Source organism: Pipistrellus hanaki (genome assembly GCF_964339955.1).
Source record: "Pipistrellus hanaki genome assembly, chromosome: 6".
Classification (NCBI taxonomy): Eukaryota; Metazoa; Chordata; class Mammalia; order Chiroptera; family Vespertilionidae; genus Pipistrellus; species Pipistrellus hanaki.
Genome location: NC_140508.1, coordinates 4,741,669 through 4,754,154, shown reverse-complemented (window position 1 = coordinate 4,754,154; position 12,486 = coordinate 4,741,669). Strand labels below are relative to the sequence as shown.

General features: G+C 62.0%; 1 protein-coding gene across 2 annotated transcripts in view; it reads right to left on the bottom strand.

The window, feature by feature from the left end:
- The window catches only part of CDH4 (cadherin 4), a 323,280-nt gene extending 314,524 nt beyond the window's left edge, over nt 1-8,756 (bottom strand). For both annotated transcript variants that reach the window (XM_084888990.1, XM_084888991.1), the window contains exons 1-2: nt 8,563-8,756; nt 6,532-6,643 (exon numbers count right to left, since the gene is read on the bottom strand). In XM_084888990.1, the coding sequence (XP_084745116.1) occupies nt 6,532-6,643; nt 8,563-8,619 (169 nt within the window). In that variant the 5' untranslated portion in view covers nt 8,620-8,756. The remainder of the gene's footprint in view (nt 1-6,531; nt 6,644-8,562) is intronic.
- Nucleotides 8,757-12,486: the final 3,730 nt, after the last annotated feature.

Below are 12,486 nucleotides of genomic sequence, written 5' to 3'. Positions count from 1 at the left end.
CAAGTAAAAACTGCCCCTTCAAAAAGTCAGAATAGGTACATTCTTTGAAAAGACAAATGTCTGCTTGCTCACCCACTCTCAGGTTGCGATTAGTTCTGGCATCTACAGGAAGGAAGGAAGGAAGGAAGGAAGGAAGGAAGGAAGGGGAAAAAGAAAGAGCCCTGGCCGGTGGTTCAGTTGGCTGGAGCATCGTTCCATGCACCAAATGCTGTGGGTTCAATTCCTGGTCAGGGCACATGCCTCGGCTGGGGGTTTGATCCCTGGTTGGGGCCCCTATGGGAGGCAACTAATAATGCCTCTCTCCCCCAACCCTCTTCCTCTCTCTCTACAAATAAATGAAAACATATGGGGGGGGGGGGAGATGCAGGAGATTCTAAAAATGAAAGAAAAAGAGAGACCTAGGAACCTAGCTCGAACCCCCAGGACCCGAGACCGAGGCAGAACGGACCTCCGCAGGCAGAGGGCGGTCTCACCCCGAGCCTGGCCTTGGCAGGTCTGTGGCTCCTTCAGACCAGAGCCGGCAGCTCTGCTCGCGGTCTGAACAACGCCTTGCCAAGTCCGCAGTGCTCCAAGCCACAGGTGAGTACCTGATAACGATGGCTCCATGCCTGCACCGCTCAGCTCAGTGTGGTGCCAGGCTTCCAGACCGACCGGCTGCTCAGCGGAACCCTCTCCGCCATTTGACCAGCGCTGGCTTCGCGGGGGCTGGCTCTCCCAGTTCCCGGGCCGGTGTGGCAGATGCACCAGGTCCGGACCCACGTGGGACTGGCCGCACACAGGGACTGCCGTCCGACGGGAGTGATCTCACCTCCCTGGAACGGCTTCCGTGGGGGTGACAGGACACACTGCCCGAGGCTGGCCTGGCGGCGGAACTCAGTGTTACTCCCTTATATTCGCTGTCTCTCAGGCCCTCATCTCAAGGTGACACTAGAGCACGCTGTTCAGAAAGGCACCCATGCCCGTCACTCCCATGCTGCTAACTGGCTGCACCTTCTTCTGCAGCGAGGGCTCATGGGATGACGGCCAGCACAGAGGGCAGAGCTCAGAGGGTGCAGGGACTCCCATCCGTCACCTTCGGAGCCACCCTCAGGGCCCACGCCCCCGCCTCTGTCTGCAGGGTGGCGGGGAGCAGTGACATACAGGGATGGCGAGAGCCGTGGCGGCAGGGGCCTTCTTTGTGTTTCCACGTGTCTATCAGGACCTCTGTGTGTGCCTGGCCGGCCAGCCTTCCCCGTCCTCCGGTAGAAGCCGAGTTCTAAGTATACAGACGGCCTTTCTGAATCTCTAAGCCTGTGACCGGGCACCGTCATGGCAGGGAGAGGCTGCTGAGAAGCCCAGAGCAGCCCCATCCCCGAGGGCAAGGCCAGCGCAGACAGGCCGCGGCGTGCTGGCTCCCCGACCCTGTGACATGCCCTCTCAGCGGAGGCCGGAGGTCTCGGTCCTCAGAAGCAGCATTCCTCTGGCTTCCAGAGCAAGGGGCATCCTGGCTGCGTCCCGCCTGCCTCCACTCATCGCTGCTTCTTTGAGGGGACCAGGGTCCCCGGAACCAGCTGGCAGTGTGCACCAAGTCCCCATGTGCCCTCCTGGCTTCCAAAGGAGGCGGCTGAGAGACGCGTGGAGAGCCCGAGTTATCAGACGCCGGGCCGGATAGGATGAGTGGCGTGAGCCCCGGATGTCCTGCCAGGGGGTAGTCGACAATGCTGACTGCTCATTTCATCCAGCCAGTGACAGCTCTCTGCGGGCCAGCATGCTGGACATGCATACGAGTTCTCCAAGGAGTGGGGCTGCTTAGCCAGCGTAGGGCCGAGCCCGAGGAAGGAGGATGAGCAGAGGGAGCTGGGAAACCCAGGCTCAGGGCAGAGGAAGAAATGCCAGGCTCTGAGCTGGCAGAAGGACAGGCACTTGTTAGCAGGCACAGCCCTTGTGTCCCCTCAGTCAGGATGGCCTCACTGTGTGGGAGAAGGGACTCGGCCCCGGTGCCCAGACCCTGCTTTCCTGACCTCTCCGGGAAGAGGCACCCAGAGCTCTGTGGCTGTTCCAGGTGCCACCCGGGACCCACTTCCTGTCCCCCAGCCTCACAGTCACAAGATGGCTGCTCTGCCCGAGACATCACCCCCACATTCCAGGCAGGAAGAGGAGGTAAAGGCAAAAGGCACCGCCAGCCACACCTGCTCCTCTTAGTCAGGAACAAATACAGCTTTTCCAGGAGCTCAGCCAATAGAACAACCTGATTAGGTCTCATGATCAGAAAGGGTCCAGGTGCCACCTTGGTGCCAGTCAGCTAAAGGTGGGAGCATCCAGATGGCTCAGTGTGAGCCCCCCGGGTGAGTGCAGGCGAGGCTCTGTGAGTGGGGAAGAGGAGGGAATGGATATGACAGGCAGCTGCAGTGCCTACTAATTCTACCACATTAGATAAACCTACGTGGCTGGCTTACCATTGGTGCCATTTTCCTGAGCCTCTATGGCGTGTCCCACTCCTCTCTCTGCCAGGCAGCAGGGAACTCAAGAACACACAGTGGTGAGTTTTCTGGCTCATTCATTACTTCACCGACAATACTGCCTGCACACCCACCGCCCCACATGCGGGCATGGTACTGGGAGTCAGGCGTGCAGTGAGCCTTGCCTGGCTCTTACCTGTATGTCTAGTGATGCCCTCAGCTCTGCAAGCTACCTGACTGGACAGATGTGGGTCAACTCCAACTGCATGGCAAAGAGGCTATTTCCAACCTGCTTGCCGAGACAAGGTAACGCCCGTCCTGGCCACGCCTGTTACATTGTGGCCAGCTCTTAGGTACCCACTCCGGATACCTGCCTCGGGTCTCTCCAGCCCTCCCTCCCTGTGTGCGCCTTGTTCTGCAAATGAGGCCTTCATTCAACAAAGCACTGCTTGTGCAGCTCCTGGAACCTGGAAGCCTCATTGGCAGACCCTGATGCTGTTCTCCTCAACATCCATCCTCCCGCTTCCTCCCTAAAGCAGAGCCAGTCTGGCCGGTGATGGATCATAGCAGGTCCCAGCCCAATGTGATAACGCAATGCCCGCCTCCCCGCAGCAGCCCTCGCAGCTCGGTGGCATGTGATCTAGTCCAGCCAACGACACTTCAGCAAGGGCTCAGAGCAGGCACCTCCCAACGCAGGGGAGGAGGCAGATGCTGCTACCATTCCTTCCTTCTTCTGCTGCAAACTCAAACGCAACATCTGGAGCCACAGTGGCCAGTTTGCAATGATGAGCGGTCAATTAGCAAAGGGAAGATGGCAGAACACTCAGAGTGAATACTAGGCATGTGACGGTGCCACATATCCGCCGCTCCAGCCCTCGACCACCTGTCTTCTCACTGTTCTGTGAGGAAACTGTCGATTGGGTTTTATCCTCTGGCCCAGAACATTCCAGCATGATCTAGATTAGGGGTGTCGAACTCAATCAGAGAAGGGGCCAAAATCTAAAATCCAGCCTAAATTGCGGGCCGAATGGTTTACTGAACAGTCATAAACTGACAATGTCATAAACTGACAGCGGAGTGCAGTGATGACAGCGCGGTGCGGGCCACATTGCAAGGCCTGGCGGGCTGGATTTGGCCCGCGGGCCTTGTGTTTGACACATGTGATCTAGATGGTAAAGCGGAGCAATAGGGCTGCTGCCCTCTCAAACCTAACGATGTCTGTGGGAGATCAGGGCCAGATGACATGCCATCCCCTGAGGGGGCCAGCGGGCGGGCAGTGCGCGGCAGTGCTGGCCGGCTGGGCGGGGAGAGGCTTTCTGAGGAACCTCCCGGAACGAAGGGTCAGAAACAGCTCGCCTTTCTGCAGCGACGCCCTGGACCCGCTTCCTCAGACCCCGCCCTCCGTGCCCGGCAGACCGCTTCTGCTCACCTGTCACCCTCTCCTCCAGGGCCAGGGACCTGACCCACCAGGCCTGCATCCCCACACGCCGCCTGGCACCGCCCATCCTTGGGGGTTTCAGAGAAGCTGGCCTGTGTTCCCAGCCCTCTGTGCATGAGGTCACGGCTCCGCACAGGCTCGGCGGCTGGCGGTTAATTATTAACAAGGCAGGGAACCGACACCGGCTCACCACTGCCCGGACGAGGCTTAGAGACCAGATCCACTCCAGCCGGCGGAGATGGCTTAGCCATCCCAGTTAGACATTACCACGCCCAGACCTTGGCCACGAGGGAAGCATCCCCAAAACAGCGCTGTTGTGTGAGCATGTCGGCAACTCTCAGAAAGGGCAGGAGCGCCGAGGGGACCAAGGAACACTGTGAGACGCAGCTAAACCAACACCAAGTGCTGCCCAATGTGGCGGGCCCGCGTTCAAAGGTCTGCGATGCCACAGTATCTGCCACCCTATGGGCAACCATTTTAAGCCCAATTAGCAGGAAATTTTTAGAATGCAAATGCTTTTCATTTAGACATAAAACAAAATGCCATGACATTTCTCCCATCCATCTATCATAAACAAGCTAATTACTGTGCAGCAAATTGCTCCCCTGGACCTGGCGCTGGGGCTGCTGGTGGCCAGCTCGGGGAACGGGAAGGGCCACCCAGCAGCCGCCGGTGGCGGGTGGCACGCGTTAAAACGCTCCGTCAGCGACGCTTCGCCTGACAAGTCGATGCTAAGCCTCTTCACTGGATAACTCATTTAAGTAGTCATCACCTGCTCGACTTGATTCCTACCAGAACCACAGAAATATCACACCTCATATTTACTTTTCACACACGCATACCGTGGTCTTGTCATGTGCAAAATTTCCTACGTATATGGAGAACTTTATCTGCCTGGTTTAAGTGTATGTCAGCTTTCGCCTTCAGGTGTAAAATGGCTTCTAAGATTTACAACCTCTCTCTGAACCTGGGGACCTTCACCCTCCGAAGAGCCAGAGGAAGAGAGCAGTGAGGGGCTGTTACACCCCGAGGTGCAGGGAGAGCGATGGGAGGGAGGAACCCAAGGCCCGGGACCCACTCTCCATACCCTGGCTTGGCTGGGCCTCGGCTCAGGTGTAAGTATGGGCTTGGAAAGTGAGTCTCAGAAGCCGGCCCAGGTTCACCTATAAGGAGGGGCTCTTCGTCCCGCCCTAGGTGCAAACCATCTGTCCGCACGGGACAGGCCAACTAGCAGCCAGCGATCAAGGCTTCCCAGCCCCCAGCACAGGGAGGAGGGACGGGCATGAAACGCCACATTTTATCACAGAAGGATGAGAGTCCGCCCTTCTCCCACAGAGGCAGCCCCGGTCATCACTACGGCCGAGGCAGTGTTTCTAGACCCTCAGTCGCACTGACACTCCTGCATCCCACCCCGGGCAGCCCACACCGGGGCGGCGGAGGCGGCCACTGTGGGACGTGCAGAGGCGGCACCTGCTTCTACGCAGAGCGAGAGCAGTCTGGCCTCCTCCCCAGGCGCCCGGTGCCCAGTGAGCCACAGCCTGCAGGACGGCTGACCTTCCAGCTCTTTAGTCTTCTCCATGCAGGTGCCCACACATGCCCACCCCTTCCAGGCCACCGCCCAGAGGTGTGCACCTTTTTTTTTTTTTTTTTCATCAATGACAGAGCCAAGAGCATCGCACCCTTGCTGAACAGTCAACTCAGAAGGCAACAAAAAGGTGTAAAATGAAAATCCCAACTCATAACAGGAACCTGCAAGCCCACAAGCTCTGTCCCCAGGGGAAGCTCTGAAGTCTCAGCCCCGCTCAGAGGCTGCCGGCGCCCCAGGGAAGATCCTAGCCACCCAAGCCACGGAGCGGGCACTGTTTGGTCTGATTGGTGGAACTGAGCCTGGACGCGCTCTCTGACGTTCACGCCCTCCATCCCTTTTAAATCCGCCAAAGGCTGTGCTTTCTGGCAAACTGAGGCCTGGGGGGAAGACGCATAGCCAAGGTGTACCTCCGGGAAGGGAGAGCAGGCCATTTCCCCTCCCCAGCGTAACACACTTGTTCTCAAAGGCCAACAGATGGACAGGCACAGGACCCACTGTCCTTTGCGTTCTGAAGCCGTCTGTGACTTGCCATCCCGTGGGACCGAATCCCGCAGGGACCAGACGGACGTCCATGGTGCTCCCTCTGCCTGTGCATTGAGGTGTTGTCGGTAGGACAGTCAGGAAAATGAATGCCATGCTGGCAAGCACAAAGTCTGTGGGCTTATTCACCACATTTCCAACATCATCATCTGCTTTGCCATGTGTCTCAAAGCAGGGATGATTTAAGAATCCAAAATCTCATACATAAGTAAACTTGTAGGAAAGTTTCTCTGCATATTACCTGGGTGATGCTACTTCTGATTTCTAATTTGTGGTCCAGGAAATGATTCGCCTCACTCAAAACTGACAGGGCTGCTAACCATTCCCAGTGATCCGACAGGACTGCTAATCATTCCCCTGCGATGCAAACGCCTCTCAGGGGGCCCGAGCCACACCTCACTGACCTCACAACCAGCCGTTTGCAAAGAGCACGGCTCAGAGCCAGACCAGCCTGGCCTCTTACATCACAAACTTGCCCAATCCAGAGAAAGATGAGCAATTCCTCCTTGCCCCCACGCCCACCCTACCTTTGAGGAGCTCCTCTCCTTCCAGAATATTCTGGGAGATCAATGCCGTGTAATCTGCTTCGGAGAATCCAGCTTTGCAGGTCTCCCTGGCTGTAAGACCCCCACCGTGGGCCTGAGAGGGAGAGAGGTTAGAGCAAAGGTCAGTCCTCAGAATTCTAACCAAACAACCCCAGGGCCTGTGGTGCAAGTGTGCTCCAACCAGACCCAGGGCAGTCTGCAGGGGGAGGGGCACCTGTCCGGGCCTCACCGGCACACGACAGGGATGCAAGTGTGCCGAGTGTCCAGAGGCATCAGGCCCTGGAGCCAGGAGTTAGCCAATGACCACAGAGAGGAGGGAGGCCAGCCACTTCACCTTCAGGCCAATGCCCACTAAGCTGCACCTGCAGGCTTGTCTCCTCTCTGCAGTCACCGGGGAGGGGAGGGGGCAGAACCAGGAAGGTGGTCCCCAGAGCTGGCTCAGAGGGAGCTGCCAGGAGGCTGGTGTCCTCTCCGCCTGGTGTCCTCTACTTCCCTGGACCCTGTCCACCTCCAGGGCCCCCATCTCCAGCCCCGCAGGGAGAGCAGTCCTAACTGTTCTCAGAGCCCCCTGCTCTCCTGCCCCGTGGGAGGGGTCTGGAGCCGGACAGGGAGCAGAGGCAGGTGGGATGGCCCCTCCAGGCCTGGGAGGGGAGCTACAGTTCAGCCACAGACTGGCGATGGAGGGAGAAACAGCCAGCGCCAGAGGGAAGCCAGTCCGCGGCCACCTCCAGCCACGGCCAGCCACCGCCTGCAGCCAGCCAGCTCCTGCAGCCCGGGCTAGCCCGCACCCCGCAGCCATGCTTTCCAGGGCTGCGGAGCAGAACATGCCTCCGCCCCCAGCTGTGCAGCTCTGGCCCCCCGGGGCCGCCGCCGCCCCTGGCCCAGACGCCGCCCTCATCCCGCTCCAGGCACCCACCGCGGGCTGGCGCCGGCGCCCCTCGCCCAGGAACACGCCGGGAGGGAGGGCGGGGGTCCTTCCTCGGGAAAGCGGGGCGCCCCGGCGGGTCCCCCAGCACGGAGCTCCAGGAGCCGGGCCTGGGAGGCACACTGGCCCGGGAAAGTTTGGAGCCGCCTGGCGAGTGCGGAGGCAACCGCGCCCGCAGCCTCGGGGCGCCCGGCCGGCGCTGGTTTATTTCTGAGGTTGCGCCGCGCAGCCCGGGAGGAGCAGCGAGGCCGAACGGCCACGAGAGGGGGTTCCTGCCACTCCCGCGTCCCCTGCGCCTCCCACAGGGGCGCTTCCATGCAGCCCGCTGCTCCCCCCACCCTGGCCCTGCCCCCCGCAGGCGCCAAGCGGGGCCGGAGGAACGTAGGCGGCGCCGGACCACGCTCCAGGACCCCCTCGCTCCGCGGCCGCCGGGCGCCTGGCTCCCTGGCCCCGCTCCAAGCGGCCAGGGCCCGCCAGCTCCACCCACGCCGCGGGGTCTCGGCCGCGAGGGTGTCCCGGGTCCCCATCGCCGCCACCCGCAGCGCAGGTCCTGGCTGGCACCCGGAGGACCCAAGAGGCGCCTAACCCGGGCAAGGGTGGCCAAACCGGGTGTCCCCGACACCCTGATTCCTGGCCGCTGTGGTCAGGTCCCCGCGCCCGCAGCCCTGCCCGGCCGGTCTCGCCAACTCCGGAGGCATCAGGCTCCCGGGCGGCGATGGAGGGCGCGCGGCTCCGCCAGCTGCCAGCCTGCCCGGCGCGGGCGGACTGAGCTGGTGCAGCACCGCGGACCGAGGGCAGCCGAGGGGTGCTCCGAGGTCCCCTTCGGGCAGAGCTCCCCTGTCCCCACACCAACCAGCCAGCCGCCCGCACCCCGCACCGCACCCCGCACCGGCCGCGCCTCCGCTCCCGCTGCCCGGGCTCCGCGTTCCTCCACCGCAGGCGCTTCGCGGGGCGCGGAGCCCGCTCTGCAGAGGGGCGCGCGGCGGCCGTGGAACCGGGGAGCCTCCGGGCGTACGCGCACTCCGCTGGCCCCGGGGCGGCCCCGCTCCGCCCGGGCTCCGAGCGGCCAGGCGGGCGGCGGAACTCACCCGGAGCGCGCCGGAGAGCCAGAGCAGCAGGACCAGCACGCCGCGGACCGCGGGCATCTTCCCTGCCGCGCCGCCCCGGTGCCGTCTCCCGGAGCCGGTGCCGGAGCCCCACGCTCGCCCCCCGCCGCCGTGCTCCGCGGGCTCCACGCCTCCAGCCCGCGGCGCTCCCCCGGGCGGTGAGTCCGCCGGCCTCCCAGCCGCCGCGCCTCTGCTCCGCGCTCCCAACTGCAGGTGCAGCCGCCGCCGCCGCGAGGCCCCGCCCGCCGCCCGGCCCCGCGCTCCGGCCTGACGCGGCCTTAAAGGCGCCGCGCCCCCCGCGCCGCGCCCGCACCCCCCTCCCGCCCCCGCCTCTGCCAGCGCTGGGCAAGGGTGCGGGTATCTGGAGCCCGTGTTGGCCAAAGGGGCTTTGGACACAACGTTTACAAGTAAAAGTGTGTGGGGATGGGGGGTGGGGGGTGGGGGGTGGGGGCCATGAGGATGGAAGAAGTCCCCGCCCCCAAACCTGGGCACCCCTTCTGGATGGGGAGCCCCTGCTGCTTTAGTCCAGCTTCCTGGGGGGGGGGGGGGGGGCATGTTGGGCTGGGCTAGCCATTCAGACCTTAGTGCTTCAGGTTCTTCTCATTGACTCCCAGACCTAGGCCGCCCTCCCGGCCATGCACCCGCATCAGCCAGAGGACCTAGGCTGGGTTCCAAGGCCTCTGGACAGTGCAAGTCTGGGCCTGCTGGCCAAGGCCTTGGAGGAGGGACCAAATCCTATTGGTGCACCAGCAGCGCTACTAGGCCTGAGAAGCCAAGAAAGAAATTAGAAACCCCTGGAAAGGAAAGGAAAGGAAAGGAAAGGAAAGGAGAGGAGAGGGGAGGGGAGGGGAGGGGAGGGGAGGGGAGGGGAGGGGAGGGGAGGGGAGGGGAGGGGAGGGGAGGGGAGGGGAGGGGAGGGGAGGGGAGGGGAGGGGAGGGGAGGGGAGGGGAGGGGAGGGGAGGGGAGGGGAGGGGAGGGGAGGGGAGGGGAGGGGAGGGGAGGGGAGGGGAGGGGAGGGGAGGGGAGGGGAGGGGAGGGGAGGGGAGGGGAGGGCCCGACCTCCCCCTCCTGCATCCCCAGACAGGCACCTGAGCAGGAGGCCTCTGGTTAGGCAGGCGTGTGCTCATCTTCAGGAAATCAGGTTTTAGGAAATGAAAGAAGGCAGGGTAAGGTCTGCCCCTGAGGGGGGAGGCAGGTGTAGTTCCTCACCCTGCAACTGTGACTAGTAAACAGCGCACCACGCCTGCCTTGTCCTGCTCCGTTCCCTGCGTGTGGTGGGAGGAAGCAGGTTTCCCCGTACAGGGCTGGCTGTGCATCAGACTCACACAGGGTCCTGCACCCCAGGGAGGATCCATGGTGCGTGCTTCCTGGATCCCACAGGGAGGTCCGTTCTGAGCCTTGTGCTCGCATCTCTCACTTACTCAGGGGCCTGCATCACCTCTTCAGAGGCCCCAGGGTGATGCAGGCCGGGCCCGGCACTTGCTCCGCAGCCCTGGGCAAACAGGTGTGCCAACTTGAAAAAAAGAAAAAGAAAGAGGTGCTGGGTGGGGGCCGTGTTGAACCCCGTCTCCTGCTGCTGGTGTCTGAGCATTTTGATTGGATGAAGGGCTCTGTGATGTCCAGGAAGGGCATGGACATCCCTTCACAACCAGGCCCAGGTGTGGCGCTGTGTGTATTAACGCACAGAGTTCCCGCACTCCGCACATGGGCACCACTATCATCCCCATCACAGAGGCCGTGCGGAAGGCCCGGCGGAAAGGCGGCTGGCTGCCCTGCTGTGTGGGCCTCCTAGCCCAGGCCCCAGGCCTGGCAGGGAGCGTTTCCCAGGCCGTGGTAGAGAGAGCCGCGTACACAGCAGATCACGTGCGGGAGCTGGCACCTCAACAACAGGAGCCCGAAACGCTGCAGTGACCGAGGGGAGCCCAGCAGAGAGCACCGGCTTCTCAGATTTGCTTGGTAAAGGCCGGGAGGAGGCTGTCAGAGAGGAGGGAAGTGTGATCGCAAACCCCAGGCAGTGGCTTACAGAGGAGGTCTGCAGCCTGGCCTTCTGGAGGGCCCAGACCAGCAGCATGCGCTCCCAGGAGCTTGTCAAAATGCAGAAGCAACCACCGGCCACGCCGCAGACGCATGCTGTGGGAGTCTGCGTGCTACTGACCCGTGTCCTCACCTGAGTCCTGGGGTCACCTGCTTCAGAACCCTTGAGAGGCCCCTAAAACAGATGCCAGGCTCCCCAGAGACCTGCTGACCTGGAGCCCCGGGGAGTGGGCCCTGGCCTTCACCAGGTCTGGGGCTGGTGCTCATGCAGACAGTGTTAGGGACCACTGGCCTGTGCCACAGGGAACAGACAGCTCCCGGGAGCCTGGGACAATGCTGCTTCATGGGCCCTGCCCTGTACCCACTGACCCCGGGTCCTGGGTGGAGCCTGGGAGGCAGCACTGGGCAGACACTGAGACGCTGCCCTCAGGGCCCCCAGCCGCCCCGCCCAGCACCTGCAGGAGGAGCTGCCGCCCTGCGCCCGGGTGGAGAGCCGGGAGAAGGGTGCCCGGTTTCTCAGGGAGACTAGAAACCGCAGCTGGAGGGGAGCCTCGAGTGCTGCTTCCCCTCGGCACTTGCAGACTATTGACCTTGGCATGATTGGACCACAGCCGTTCACTGGTCCGCTTGTGGGTAGGACTTCTCTCCTCCCCCCAGCTGTGAGGTGGGTCCGGGGAGGGGTTCATCTTTGGAAGCAAATCAAGAGCTCCCCTCAACCTGCGTTCCCCTGCCTTTTCACTGGATGTTGATTTGTTTTCCCCGTTTCTCATTATTTTGTAGACACTTCAATGTTAAACAAAAGCTGTTTTGTAAAGAATGCAGGGAGTAAAGAACGCAAAAGGTATATTCCTGGAATAAAAGAACTTCTGTGGCAAATGAAGATGTTCACAGTACCAAGGACACAGAGCAGATGAGCATCCTCTTAGAGGAAAAAGCAAGATACAGAGACACAAAGACAGAGACACAGAGACACAGACACAGACATAGAGACACAGAGAGAGACAGACAGGCAGAGAGACGGCAGGCAGCACAGGGAGGCAGCGCCCTCACCACCGAGGGGGCTGGCCCGGGGGCTGGAGGGCCTGCTCACCAAGCTCACCTGCCTCCTGCACAGCCCCGGGCAGTGGAAGGAGAGCCGGCCAGGGGGTCCGAGGCTCTGGAGGCAGAGGGTGGGTGGGGAGGAGGATAAAACAAATGTCTGAGGAGGAGGATAGAACAAATGTCTGCGGAGAGGAAGCCCATCAAACAGCAGAGCAGATAATATTAGATTTGGAGGGAGGGAGGCAACGGGGAGAAGCTGAGAAGCTGAGTAAACGGAGAGCGGCCATAAAGAACGAGGGGCCAGGGAGCCGGGAAGAAGGTGGAAGTGGACTTGACAAGTTATGGCTCCTGCGGGGACTACGAGGCTTCCTGCCGGCCTCAGCTCTGTCCCCAGGAGGCCTCCCTGCTTGGATGCCGTCCAGTCCTATTTAACCTGGTTTGTTCTTGAACTTCAGGGTTCATGCTGATCGTCTGCCCCAGAACACAGTGCAGAGCACTCGGCCATGTGTGGTGGCCAGAGACACGCCCGTCCATTTGCCTGCTGACTACCCAGGGGTCCGCCAGCAGGGGCCTCACTCCACAGCCGTCACACAGGAGGCCTCTGCGGGAGCCTCCCGCCCGGAGGCAGAGTGGGGGCTGGGGCTGACCGGAGCTTGGCTGTTACAGCCCCTCAGGGTGTCCCCAGGACCACGGGTGGGCACCTCCTCCCGCAGACGAGGAAGGCCTGTCTGACCACCAGCAGTCTGTGCTGGGCGCGCCGGGCGGAGTGTGCTCATGGGTGAGGCTGCCGGGTCAGGGAGGTTATGCCCAGGCAGGCCCGCTTCTCGGGT